Source organism: Chenopodium album, chromosome 25 (genome assembly GCF_948465745.1).
Source record: "Chenopodium album chromosome 25, dcCheAlbu1.1, whole genome shotgun sequence".
Taxonomy (NCBI): domain Eukaryota; kingdom Viridiplantae; phylum Streptophyta; class Magnoliopsida; order Caryophyllales; family Amaranthaceae; genus Chenopodium; species Chenopodium album.
The window spans coordinates 3,100,131-3,115,211 of NC_137858.1; the positions used below are offsets into that span (position 1 = coordinate 3,100,131).

Below are 15,081 nucleotides of genomic sequence, written 5' to 3' on the forward strand. Positions count from 1 at the left end.
AAAAAAAAAGAAAAGAGTGTAAGGAAATCTATACTGTACTAGATATGATACTAGGCTGGCATAATTAATTCAGGTACAATTACTGCATTTATACAAGATATGATAGGAGTCTGGCAAATTACAAAAGAATATTACTTATAAAAAAATAATAATTCTATATTTACATTCGAAGAATGAACTCGTATACAAAATCATCACCAGCAATAGCTGGACCAAGTTGGTAAATTTACAATGGTATTGTCACAAGAGATGAAGAGGAAGGGTGATGGAGCAAACTTCTTCGTTTGAACTTTAGTAGTGACGGTTCTTCCATAAGTTAGCACATGTGTCAGTTCATTTAACTCTATCTATGCCTGTAAAACTTCTGTTATTTCTTCTAAGCTTGTAAATGGCAAAAATATTGGTGTTTAATTCATGAATTTGCGGCAGTTAGGAGCTCTGCAAAGGCAAGGGACTTTTGACTCATCGCGTTCATCAGGATCAAACAAGTAATCATAACTGCAAAAGTAAAGAAGCCTATTAAATGAAAACTCTACTCATAGTTTCTCAAAACAGCACTCCGTAGAAAGTAACAAGGCAAAAATAAACAATCAAAACAAGTGAAAGCAAGAAAAACTGCATACGTGAGCTCATCACCAGCAGAGACATTAATCTTGGCAATAAGCACAATTCGGCTTTCCTGATTACCCACGCTCATAATCCTAGCATAGCAGTTGGGCATGCACTGTGAAAAACAAAAAGATCTCATCAGGTTAAATATACTGTGTAATTCATGATTATACAAATATTCTAATATAGGGATGAAGGGGAAAATCAACTAATCATGAAGAATCACACAGCTCTGTACAAAAAGGGACATATGTTTGGCAACTGTTTTGACTGTGTTTTCAAGTAGAGCCAGCCACAAACAATAAATGACAGTTCAGATTTATTTCAAATTCAGAGCCACGTTCAATAATGTATGCATGTTATTGTTACTCAAAAGATTATCACATTCAATACCTGAAACTGTGTGAGCAAGCTTTAAATCAAATATAGGAACATTATATTCCAATTCCATAAACATATGGATCAGCAAAAATCACAACATGAAAAGCTGCATAACTACAACAAAATATTAAAAATAAAAAATAAAAGACAAGAACTTACAGAATGGTTGATTAGGCGAGCAATGTTTCCCTTGTTTGTAGCATCAATTACTACATCCTCACTGATCTTAAACAGCTGCAAAAACAAAAGAAAATTACTACTCCTACCATTACAACATACATACCATTGAAAATTAATGCACAGAATTTGAAATTGATTTTTAACTGATGTTTGGCCAGAAATGTTGCATGGTATTCTACAGTAGGAGGTATAATATTCATTTGTAGACCAAAGCAACCAGTAATTTAAAGAGTATAACAAACTCAACAGAATCATTCAGGCAATTCAACAACTATACCATTTATATGGCAATGTCACTCTTTAAGCCCTTCAATAGCACACAGCTTTCTGCCTTTTATAAATGCCAAAACCAGAGGTCCCGAAAGGTGAAAAAACAGGTAATTCACAAACATTGTGCTGCAAAAGGCATGTAGCACTCTTTGCTATTCACTTAATCTTTGCATGAACTAAAAGCAAAAGGTATCGCTTTACAGGCTCATCTGCTATATACAGCCGAGGACAAGACAACAGATACAGCCCCTATGCTATTGGCTTATGTGATACAGCTGATATTTGAGTACACGTTACCAATAGGCATGTATCAAACAGCTAAAATTTAAACAATGTGCAAAGCACTGTGATACGGCTAATATTTGAGTACACGTTACCAATAGGCATTTATCAAACACAAGAGCAGAAAAAACAGATAAACGCCTTTCACTTACATAACAATCTTTTCCACTTCGGCGATATTGTGCCTCTCTTAAGTCAGCAACACTGCGCCTCACCTGTTCACCACGATACTCAAGGACCTGAAAAACAAGTTTCTCAATCAGCCAACACTTTTTAAACTTCATCTTATATAAATAACATAAAATCCTTCTCAACAGTCCAGTTCTCCAGTATGAAGAAATAAAAATTAAAAGTAGGCCAACCAGAAAGTTCTGATCCAGCACCTCAGGACCCAGCCTATTATTTGGTTCATCAAAGCCTGAACCCAGGGCAGTCTGGCCATTTATCAAGAAAAAGATAAATTGACTCCCAAGTCAGAAATCGAATATTTTATGTGAAGAAAGCCATAGCCTAGCAGCCATGGCCATGACCCAGCCCCTTTGAACTAGCACAACCAAAGTATTCAAAGTTCATATAACCCCCCTCTTACTAGCTCCCCAATTGCTTTCTCCATCTCCTGTTTTCCATAAATAGCACTACCTAATTCCAGTCATTTCCAAACTCAGTTCTATTAATACTATAACCAATTTGTGTTTATCTGAACTTGACACCAACACCATATCTGACCCAATCCAAAGAAATATAATTGGAATTGATCTATTTTCATAACAAGCTCATTGACAATAGACCCGAAAATGACCTAAGCTGCTGACCAACCCGAACCACGTAAATCCTCAGTTCCTAACCCATTACCCATACATGACCCCTGAACTAACCTAACCAAACTGACCCATTTAACACCTCCAGCTAAATTCCACATAAATTTATCTTCATTCCCAAATTGAGGAGGGTAACTATATTTCGGGATGAAAACTTTTTATGCAGCTTGGTTAACATAAAATATATAAATAAAAAGAAGCCCACACATAGGTCTAGGTCTGCCCAATTATGTCCCAGTCATATCCATCAATATTCCCCAAAATTGTTCCAGACAATACAGTAATAGAGGGGTTCTAAAACTAAAAAAAGAAGTAAACATGAGAATATATGATAACTATTATCACAATACCATTTCTCCTTCTTGAATACTCCGACGTGCAAAAAGACCCCATCCATGAATTCCAGATTTGCCAAAACAAATCCGCTGATTCTCTGTACTCTGTTCCATTGAAACTATTATTAAGACATCCAAGCATAAGCGCTAGCAATAAAAGGTAGAGAAGAGAAGCTTGCCTGCAATTGACGAAGGCGCTCCTTGAAAGAAGTGAACTGTTTTGAATTGTTACCCTCCTGTAGAGCATATTTAGAAAACATAGACTTTCATCAAGCTAGTTATGTAAACCAAAAATTTCCTTAAATCACAATACTAAAGTATAAGTGAAAATATGTACAATAAGTCAATAACCATGGGCCAGCAGAGAGCATAAAATTACCTTGAAAGAATTCATACTGTCAATCTTGGTTATATCATGATGAATTGGCCCCATTAACCGATGGAATATTGGCTCTTCACCTGCTTTCTGGAAAAAAAATATATATATATGATAATATGATAATGACATCGGTGACCTCAGTGACTGTAACATATGCAGTAGTACTGTAGAAAAGTCACAAGTAATATACTTGTACCAGTGACAAACAAACCAATATACCAGGAAATACTACAAGCAAGACAAGAATACCTTATTCTTGGACCTCGAATATATCCGGCATCTTGCAGATGACAGGGGGTCAAATTGCTCTGAGTTTGAAGGCAATGGGTCAGGAAGTTCAACTCTTTTAGAAATGAGCCCTGAACCTTTGAAGTTTCTCCCCTGATTCTGGTCTTGAAGCAACATTCTGGAAGAAAAATAAGGCCTTTCTGGTGTTTGCACAACTAGGACAGCATCTGGATTAGGGTTCCTAAATCAGATACACCCAACAAGTCAACAACAGTAATAACATTGAAGTTTTTCAGGTGTAAGCCACTTTAAGATAATCAAAAACTGGGGTTGAGAGGGAAGGATGACGGAGGCATATGGGAACATGTGATCCCATACAGAATGTTTCCAAGATAAAATTTCACAAAGACACAACTGCTGGCAGTAAAATGTTTTGTATGTACATATATAAATAGGAACAAAGAGAGAGAAGGCAACCCTGAAAGGACAAAATTAATACTATATGCAAATAAAAACTTCAAACAATCCAAAAATATTTTATATCAGTATAGCACCATGAAACCTTTTTATTCACATTTCAAATTTTCAAACAGACTCCAAGTACCTAAAATGTATGTAGATCCAAGCTAGACTCTGAGAAGATAGAAAATGCTATGCTCTATGACACTCATTTGATCTTGTAACCTTTTTGCAAGTCAGCAGAGGACGGTATGCTTGCTATAACACTATTTACCAACACCCTCCACAAACAAAATACTTCACCCACTAAGTTGAGACAGAAAAACGGAAAAAGAATCCCCAGTAAACCATCAGGCAATAGATTCAAGCAGAGACTAGAGACAGAAAAACTGAAAAGGAGTCCCAAATTAGCCAAAGAGAGCAAAAGCACCCTCAAACTTCTCCAAATGCCATATAACAATGATGCGAACATATCGCCCACTGTATCCTACAATAGATATTTAATAAAATAGAACAGAATTACTGGCCTGTTTAGTTATTTGGGTTAAGAATGATTGGCCAGAATGAACGGATATAACATATACTCGCGGTAATAGAGGAGCATATCAATGGTAAGCGACAGCTAGCAACCCCAACTATTAAAAAATGACATATCAACAGTAAACAAGACAATTGCTTGTGATTTGAACATTATCAATTACTTAAAAACCTAAATACCATTCAACCCTCCCCTTTAAAAATACAGAAAACAAATTATATTATTTGTTACCTGGCAACTGTTCATCAAGACTAAAAACCCAACTTCATTCCCCAGGAAATCTAGAAAGAAATATACAACCAACATGCTAGAGGTGACAGCGTGACATAGGATACAAGGAATCATTTAATTTAGCTAAATTGATGAAAAGGCAGAGAGAAAAAGCACATATGTTACCTATGAAAAGCACAGTATGATGCCTTTCTTGTTACTTGTACTCCCTTCTTCTCCATACAGTGTAACTGCAAGACAAATTCATAGGGATGCAAAGGAGTAAGCTGTTTGAGTCTGATCCACTATACACAGACTAAAAACAGTCTAGGGTACAAGACACACAATGAAACTTCATAAATTAGTTCATAACTATATAAGCCTAACCAATTATTTGGCACAGAAACTCTGCTATACAGCAGATAGCTGCTTGCCACCAAAATAGATGATAAGCAGAGCAAAGTATACAAGACTCAGCATTGCACAAGAAGTCAACAAGCTCAAAATAAGCTACCATCATCACAAAAACACACATCCTTGCTCCCTAATATAAAAAGTACAAGTATCTTATACTTCATTGCTGTCTTAGAAAAATGAAAATAATTCTAAGTAAATGCAGGTAAGACTTGGTAGGGTGTTCTAGTGGGAATAAGAAAGAAATTGATGTCATGATGAGAGAATTTAAATGAAAATTCAGTTAGGAACAAATTTCCTTATTATATTAAATCAAAAAGAGAATAAGGACGAGTGGAACAGATATTAAGGAAACCAAATATATATAGGGTAAAGGGAGGGATAAAACCCATTTCGGGTCACATGACAGTAGATGTTCCATGAGCATGGAGCCTTCAGGAAGGGTAAAAAATCTCAACACAAGGAAAACAATTTGAGCAATATGCCCCATAAGCATGTAGCCTACAGAAAGGCTTAGAAAAATTCTCAACACAAGGAAAACAATTTGAGCAATGAACATCAAGGGGTCCTAAGACAATTTTAACTTTCAACAAGAAGCAATCAAAGAATTCTGTCAGTTAAGACTTTAAAAATATTAACTGAAATATGTTCTTCCAAAACAACTAATACTATGAGAACTATATCTCTAAGGAAACACAAAAGTCAACATGCAATCACTGATTTGCAAAAAAATCCTGTCAATAACATAAATTTGCAAATTTCAGCAGCCTCCATTTATGAATGTGGTGCTTGGTGCTCCAGGGACTGGTAGGAGAAAAACTCAAACATCATTCAATTCATCAGTTCCCTTTTCCGAATCAATTAATAGATTCAGTCCACAAATTTTAGTACACTCACCAAACATAAAATAAACAGATATAAACTTACTTCCATGCAATATCCTGCTCTTGCTGCACATGTTGCGTGATAATAGGTAGCACATTTGCAACACTGAATGCAAGATCCATGTATCTGCTTACATATTACGCATTTCTGCCAACAACCAAAAGACATGTAGTTAGACACATACAATTCACCAATCTACAATCTACAATATTGCCTATTACAATTAACCAAAAAAAAACAAAATTAAAAAAAATAAATAAATAAAGCCTCAAGCCAAAACATAAATAGCGTTTAGATACACATATCTATCATTTGAATAAAACATAAAATCAATATATAATAAATTAAAAATAATAGAAGATTAAGGGAAAAAAATAGGAGAAAATAATACCTTCATAAATGAATTTGTAGGAAGCCTCAGAATCCCCATTGCTGGTTCCATATTTTCATCATCTAGGAAAGCAACTTCAGGTTGAAACCAAGCACATGTGACATGAACCCATAATGTGTCGATTTCAGTAGGCTTCAGAGCACCTCCTATAGAAAAGAAAGCCAAAAAAGGGGTTAAAGTGTCAAGGCTCTGCAACAATTAATAATTTAATAACACACATACAACATTGAAAAGCAGGACAAACACACATTGGATCCACATATATAATAAGATGAAAGAGAAAATTTTATAAGAAATCTTCTTGACTACAAAAAACATTATTAATATTATCCATACTGCTAATAACAAAAATATTTCTTTTTATATAATAAATGTATGTATAAGGGTAGCTAGGATAGCTAACTGAGCCATTTTTGATGAGTTAGCCAGTCTATAATACTTCTTTTATCAAGAGTTCAAGACCAGAACTTAAATTCAAGTTGTGACTTCCTCCAAATTTTATAAGGTATAAAAGGAAGGAATTAACAAAGCATTAATCCCTGTTACACATATATCCTCCATCTAGACCACAGAATGTGCATCTACACAAGGACCACATAAGAAAACCTACAAAATATTGCCCCAAGTGTTAAAAGAAAAAAAAAAAAAAAAAAAAAAAAAAGGAATTTATTAAGGTAGCCAATGAGGTCTGCTAAATGAACCAAGATTATATCTCCAATGGTGTGTCTTCTAGTCTACATCTCACAAGCCCTAAAAAATGCAACCAGTTTCCCTTTTCTTTATTCCCAACTCTAAGTCTCCAACCTTTAAACGAATACCTTCATTCCTATTCTACTTCTTAAGGTGTTCACACACTACCATCTCATCATATGCATCTTTGCTACACTCATCTTTCTAATATAATCCATCCTAAATGTCCAACAATATGTTCTATACAGCGATGCTGGTCTTATAATTTCCATATACAATTTTCCCTTTTGACTTAAAATCACACATCACCCTAGTTCTTGTCCCCAGCAACAGCACCTGAGCCACACTTATAATTACACGTCACCCTACCTTTGTACAATCAATCCAAGGTGATTAAACACTTATAATTAGCCAACTCCTTACCACCAATGTTCCTACATCCTCGTTTGACTTTGTCTTTGTACTAAACAAGCACCCCATGAATGTAGTTAGCTTTGTTCTGACTTAAACTAAGCCCTCAAAATTCTTAGTTTTGCCTCCAATGCTCTAATTAACCCCACCTGTAAATTCGTCCACTGGGACAATCAATATCTCAATATAATATCATCTGCAAACAACATACAATCTAGTATCTCGGCTTGGTTTGACCAAGTTAATTCATCTAATATTTTTGGAATAAAAAAGGAATTTAAGGACTAGATGCAGATCCATAATTTAAACCAATCATGATAGGAAACTCCTTCCTTATCCCTCCAAAAACCTGTATATTGGTTTTCACATCTATATCGCTAACTAAGTATAATTAAAAAGATTTCCCCATCTTAACATTCATGAGCCAGATACTTCTTCGTTCTTCCTTGCCTTATCCATAAATAAAAAATGCATACCTTTAACAGGACAAAGGCAACACTCCCTCTTCACATCAGGAAGTTCACAAGCTCTGCAGACCCAAGATGTGAAATCTTGAACATTTCTGGCTCCATAGCATTCTTGATGAACAGCTATTTGACACCTGACCAACAGTGGGAAATATTACATTTTAATAGGTAAACAGGAAATTGAGCGGCAAGATCATATGTAACCAGTGTAGGATATAAATAAAACACCCACCTGTTGCAAATAATTATTTTATTGTAGTCCCAGTCTTCAACCCAGCGACATACAGCACATCGTTCGGTTGTCCATTTCGCATATACTGGTTCATAAATTTCTAGGCAAAAGAACAGCACATAAGCCTCATTGAAGAGCAGATAGGGCCATAGAAGCAATGAGGCAAAATGCCGTAATATGATATCAATGCATATGTTTGTTAAAAAAAATTCCTAGTCAAAGTAAGAGCCTGACCTTTCAACAAGCCAAAAAGCTTTGACCGATCCAGCTTCTGATTATCACACACACTTGCTCCAGAATCTGTGAGCTGGGAAAGAAAAGGTACCAGTGTTACTGCAGTTCAACCTTAAACAGGTGATGACCCTTTGAAGAAACGATAACCCTCTGCTAATACAGCATCTTTAATGGTTCTTCAGTAAAAACGCAAAGAAATGCTAATGCCACAGGCCACAGCCTTACCGCATGCACACACAATTTTAAGGATAAAAATGTACAATGAGAAAGATAAAATCCTGAAAACTTGCCTCAAACAGAATAAAAGTACGGCATACATTCAACATATTCTCCCCCACTAACATAGCGATATCTGAATAGAAACGGTATGATTTGACAACTGCTCTAACTAGGAAGATTATACAAGATAATACTTGAAGGTGCAGAAACAAATTACACACATACAAAGGTCAGTAAATTGGTAACACATCAAAGGAAATCCAAAGCAAGGTCTAAAGCTAGAGATAGCGCAAATTTAATAATGAATAGACATATAATAAAATTAAAACACAGAGGCAAGTGATACTGATTGCATGACACGACTATGCTAGCTAAATCCAATATAATCATAATGTTCTTTTGACATATTGAAATTAAAGCAGAAAGGACTGCCTTACCCACTGATGCAAGGGGATCATTGAGCCTTTGACTTTGACGCTATGCTTCCATTTCTTGGCTCTACAACCAGTGTGCTTTTCCCATTCACTTAATGACTGCTTCCTTGTCCCACATTTACCACACTTACACACAACCCTAAAAAAAGAGCACAGGTAATCAAATTAATCACAGATTGTTTGCAAAATGTAAAAAAAGAATTTAAAAGAGCATAATATATAATTTTTGTAACCTTCAGGACTTACAAGTGAAGGCTTGGGATATATGATGCTTCCATACCATTGCACACAACAGTTACCTCATCAGATGGCACAGGTTGTCTGTATCATACAATAGTAACTCTTACTAAATTGCTTGACCTCAAAATAGGTTGTATAAATTCCAGAAACAACAACAATACTAATAATAAAAGTATTTACTATAAACCTATAATAAATTTATTATAACAACATTAATTAATAATGATGATAACAATGAAAGTAAAAATAACAGTAACAACAAACAGAAGTAAACACATACTTTGGCTTGACTTCAGGTAGAGCTACGGAGTATGATGGCTCAAATGCAAACTTTGGCTTGCAATCAGGGCAGTAGTATTCAGCATCTTCCAAATCCTTCGATAGAAACAAAATGTACAAATATATCCTCTAAGAACAGTCTTTACAAGCACCAGGTCTTGTCAATACATCAAAAACAAAGAGGGAACCAACCTTGAGATTTTTGCCACAGATTTCAGCACACTCAGCATGCACCCAAACATCACAGCCATCACAGCAAACCTATGCGAGAAACAAAGCTTAGTGCCATATCAATTGCATCTAATCGGGGGGGGGGGGGGGGGGGGGGGGGGGGGGGTGAGGCAAGAATCATGTATCTAATCAGAATTGCAGAGCCTCACCCAGCTTCCACCATCAGAGTGGTGCCAGATTTTCTTGCACACACCACAATACTGCTTTGACTTTAGTAACTGCACCATAAGGGTATTTTAGCTCGCTCATTATGAAATCAATTACAGGCTTTGATATTTAACAGCATAAAAATAACAATCTTTAATAAATATAACATTTTCAATGAAGCAAAAAGGCCCAGTTCCAAAATTAAACCTTGATACAATGTTTACACAACGGCCGCCCTTCATGAGAGGCAAAGGATTTGTACGAAAGAACCAACCCACATCCACTGCAAGGGCGCGTATCTCTCTTCTTGTCATGAATATCCTGAACAAAAATTTTGTAAAAAAATTTTTAAAAACAAAAATAAAAGGGAAAGCATAACCGCTATGTTAAGCAAGGGTGCAAAAAAAAAATCATGAGCATCAAACGCTTCTCTTTCATTAGGAAAAAGGTGATTAGAAGACACGAGAACACATCCAACTTACAAATTTTCATGTATTAATATGGAAAATATAAGCAAAATAGGATTCAACAAATAAAAATGGGCATGATCCTTGACAGCTTTGCATGCATGCAGCCTGTACAAATTTTACACTAGCTGTCAACAGACATATTAACAAGTACTCTGCACAAATTTCATGGAACTTATACTTTAGGATGAGCGTTTTAGTATTTCACGAATAACTTGGAAGCAAAGACTTGTCGGAATGCAAAATATAACCAAGTGCTACATAAACAACCACATCAACATTCACTCTTCCTCAAAACTAAACCTTATTTCAAAATTGAGCAAAAGAGGGTGTTGAGAAGAACATGCCTGGTATTCAGAAAGGCATTCTTGCAACTGGTTAGAACCAGTAGTCTCATGAAAGCCCTGAAGATTGACATCATAAAGAGATGGTTTTACCATTCCTAACTGCTCGTCTGTAAACCCTTGCTCGGCTAAAAGGGCCTCCTCAATGGCCATTCTGAAATCACTTGGCTTGCACTTATGCAAATCAGTTTGCCCCTGAAATCTGGATAGATACCATAAAAATCACAGTGAATCTTGTTGAGTCATACGGCAATGGAAATTGACTGTTCAAGTCAAATAAAAGTCTTCAATATCCTTAAATTAATGCCATTATAATCATTGTGTAACTTAAACATTTACCACCTTCCAAAGTCATTTAAAATTTATAATAACCTCTAAACAGATCAAATGCAAATTGATGCACACAAAGTTGGGTTTGTGACTACACACTAAGCCAATGTGCCCTACCACTGAACATATAACACAACATACAACTTGTATCATGAATTTATGAAAAAACAGCCATCTTCTCAGGATAGCAATCAGTTGAACCCAAACAGTCCAATAAACATGGCACATTAAGTATCAACGATGAACAAGGTCAACGATAAAAGCTTACTTGTCTAGATAATCGATAAATGGGAAGATCATTCCTCCTTTAACCCATGAATAATCCTGCTCATCACCAACAATCAACATCAAACAAGAGTTTAGAAAGATATGCAATCATTCAGCTATGCAATAATTCAAAATACAAAAAACTACAGAAATGCATATTTCAGTTCTCTTATAAGGTAGAGAAGAAGCTCACCCTTTGTTTCCCATTCTTGGAATAACCAAAGTACATGACACAAGTAGCACCAGGAATACACGAACTCAAAACCGCCTCCGGTGCTTGCAACATTGGATCAATTACAATAGCAGGCCAGGCAGGATACCTCTTCCCTGATTTTGCCCACACTATATCACCCAAAGCAAAGTCCTCAGGTCCATAGGCCACTTTCTTCTGTTTCGACTTCACCCTCGACCCTCTCCCTGCACCCTTCTCACTCGAAAGAGGTCGAGCCACGGGCATATACTCATTATTCGATACAAATGAAGACGAATTCCACATATTTATTGAAGGTTTACTATACACAAAATCATCCATCATCCCATCTTCTTCAGTATCCTGGCAATAGGGATGATACTTATAACTTGGCAAGTTTAATTTCTCCTCTTTGAACTCTTTTTTAACCATATATGTACCGAAATTCGAGCTTTCGAGTTTATTCTTCTTATTATCTCGTCTTTTCAAATAAATTTCGTGCAAACCTGACTCAATATCAGCAAATTTAGACTTACTATCCTTCTTTGATCCAACAACAGAGTCATTAAACCTCGAAGGCAATACCGGAACTCGCCCCCTCGACGTTTTTCGAGTGTACACTTTGCTATACCTTGAATCAGACTCAGTTTCTTCACCAAGTGATGAACCCTCGGTAAAAGATGAGCTCATTGGTGCATCATTCTCAAACTGAGCTACCCCATTATTCGAAGAATAACAATGTGCAGCAATTTTTCGCTTCTTAGGAGGCACAGAAACGCTATAATCATCTTCTACAACTGCAGAATGATCATAATCACATCGTTTCAGATCTGGCATTTCCGAATTTGAGAGCTGTTTAACAATCATCTCTCCTCAAAACTCATCTAACTCAAATTAAACAATGATTCAACTCCAAAACCCTAATTTCTCCCACCAAAAACCTCGGAGAATCCCAAATTCGTTAATATTATCAACAATTTCTTCAACAACAATCCACACTTTTCCAATTGCTCAAATACTGCAGGAAAAACGTTTAATTCCAAAAAGAAACCCTAATTAAAATCTCCAAATCAAACCACAATAACTAACCAAAAACATGCAATTAAATTCTGAAACTTTCCAATAAAATCGGATAATGAAGAAATTAGGGGGAAAATTAGATAAAATTATTAAATTAATGATTACGAAACGAAGTAAATCAAATTCAAAGTATGAAATTGTAGAAATTGGGGATGAATTGGGATACCGGAAAAGTGAATTGGAGGAGAGAGAAAGAAAAGTGTGAAAGAAAAACAGGGAAAGAAAGAAAGAGAGAGAGAGGAGAAAGATCTGAGTGGTTGAGGCGGATAAAATGGGAAGCAGGAGAAACAAACGAGAGTTGTATTTTATTTAGGAGGTTTTATACGAATTGGTTAATTTAGGAATTAATAAGGTTTTTAATACGAGTAATTAGGATAATTGGGGCGCGAGGGTTTTAGGGGCTGTTTGGCTCCAAAATATATAGAGTGGGAGGAAATATGAATTTCGAAACTCGAAAATTTTGTGGATCGGATCTGAAAATTGGTATTCGGGTGGGTTGGTGGGTGGGTACTGGGTAGTGGGGTTGCCTGCTTTTTCACATGGGTTGGCTTGATCGACCAAGTTTTGGGATCTTTGGGGGCTTCAATTCAATTCAAGGCTTGGGCTTATTGTGTCCCTTTTTTTTTTTTTTTTTTTTTTTTTGTAAAACTTATCTGTTTTAAATACCGTCTTATTTTGTTTCAACAAAAAAAAAAAAAAAAAAAAAAAAATCTGTATTATTTGGTGAAAAACTAAATTTGATCTTATAAGTTGATTTCTATACATATATATATATATATATATATATATATATATATATATATATATATATATATATATATATATATATTGGGTGAGATATCTTATGCTATAATTGATTTGTTCAACTTATTGTATAAATAGCTTAATGCTTAAAACTATTTGAGTATGCAAAACGAACAATATCAATATTGACATATTTAGAGAGTGAGGGAGATCTCAAGTGGTTAGAGCTCCCCTCTCGGTTTCAAATTAATTTATTGTAATAGTCAATCAACTGATATTGGTCAAAATAGCTAATATTGCATTAATAAGATATTTACTAAACACTTCTATCAGCTTGCTACTTAGGTAAGTTATCTTCTTTTCACTTTAAATAATGTGTTTTAAATACTTTTACACTATGCAAAAGCACCGTATAATTGTATAGGTTGCATCACTTGTATGATATAATAAAATAAATTAAGATAATTGAAAATCAAGTGAATATTATCTGATGAGAAATTTAAGATATGCTAACCTCTTTTTTTTTTTTTTTTTTTATGTCAACACGTATTCTTTTTTAGCAAATTTATTTTTAGTTGACACGTTTTCTTTTCGGGTAAGTTTAATACATTGTTTTTTTAGTGTACCCTACTTGCTTTATTATTATCTCTTATTCTCCTTCCGCTCCTTAATATATGTACCTAAAATGAACGTGTCAATTAAGGGTTTGTTCAGTTCACCTTATTTTCACTTATTTCAGGTTTAAAAAGTTCAGATAAATTAAATTCAGATTAGTTCAATTTAGATAAATAAATTCAATTAAGTTCAGTTCAGAAAAAAAAGGAAAAAAAAATTATGATAAGAGTTTCCCAAAGTTCAAATTACAACTAAAAAAATTTAATAAATTTAAATTAGTTAATATAAGTTCAGGTAAATTAAGGGCCTGTTCATATTTACTGAACTGAACTAATTGGAGCTGAACTGATTGGAACTGAACTGAACATAATTGAGCTGAAATGAATATTTTATGTGAGAGGAAAATTAAGAGCTGAACTGAACTGATTGGAACTGAACTGATTGGAGCTGAACTGAACTGAAATTAAGTAAATACTTCCTCTGTTCTTTTTTACTTGACCTGTTTCTTTTATCACGCTTGCCAATGCAAAACTTTAACGAACATTAAATTTAATTCTCCATAAGTAAAAATTATAAAATTTACATATTATGATAGTACTTATTGAGACGAATTCAAAAAGATCTTACATGAATATGTTTTTCCTTACATATTATTCACAAACGACGGTCAAAGGAAGGGGTGATGAATAGTGTAAAAGTCAAAGCGGGTCAAGTAAAAAAGAACGGAGGAAGTATGAACAGGCCCTAAGTTAAGTTCAAATAAGTAAAAATTGGGCGAATAGATTACACCCTAAATATAAACGAGGGAAGTATGTTTGTTGGGCCACAAAACCGTAAGGCTTTACGCTTACCAATTACTGTATAAGTAAACTACAACTAAAGATTATGGGCCTTTTCAATTAGACATACCGGAATTTTACCACGCGACGCCGCCGTCTTCAACTAGGTCTAAAACTGTGGATTAGTCGTATAATCTGTCAGTTTTCCGAAATTTGGTTAATTTATCGACACTTCAATTCTCACTTCTTCGACACACCTGCACGGTGAGAAAGATAATCTACGCTTCGTAATTATATACTCG

At 35.0% G+C, this 15,081-nt stretch overlaps 1 protein-coding gene across 2 annotated transcripts; it reads right to left on the reverse strand.

The window, feature by feature from the left end:
- Positions 1-31: 31 nt before the first annotated feature.
- Positions 32-13,009, reverse strand: LOC145613212 (histone-lysine N-methyltransferase ATX3-like). 2 transcript variants are annotated; one of them, XM_081668273.1, is made up of 23 exons: positions 11,565-13,009; positions 11,373-11,428; positions 10,778-10,976; positions 10,171-10,284; positions 9,966-10,034; positions 9,778-9,846; positions 9,587-9,681; positions 9,313-9,387; positions 9,070-9,205; positions 8,414-8,486; positions 8,180-8,279; positions 7,957-8,081; positions 6,380-6,525; positions 6,031-6,135; positions 4,876-4,940; positions 3,504-3,723; positions 3,255-3,341; positions 3,055-3,111; positions 2,891-2,980; positions 1,875-1,961; positions 1,150-1,224; positions 624-724; positions 32-498 (listed from the first exon to the last, which is right to left on the reverse strand). In XM_081668273.1, the coding sequence occupies exons 1-23, from the start codon at positions 12,426-12,428 to the stop codon at positions 408-410; spliced, it is 3,099 nt and encodes a 1,032-aa protein (XP_081524399.1). In that variant the 5' UTR covers positions 12,429-13,009; the 3' UTR covers positions 32-407. The 2 variants fall into 2 exon arrangements, 1 of the variants encoding a protein (XP_081524399.1); XR_014106892.1 differs by lacking the exons at positions 32-498; positions 624-724 and having other exon boundaries at positions 2,891-2,973.
- Between the last annotated feature and the right edge of the window lie 2,072 nt (positions 13,010-15,081).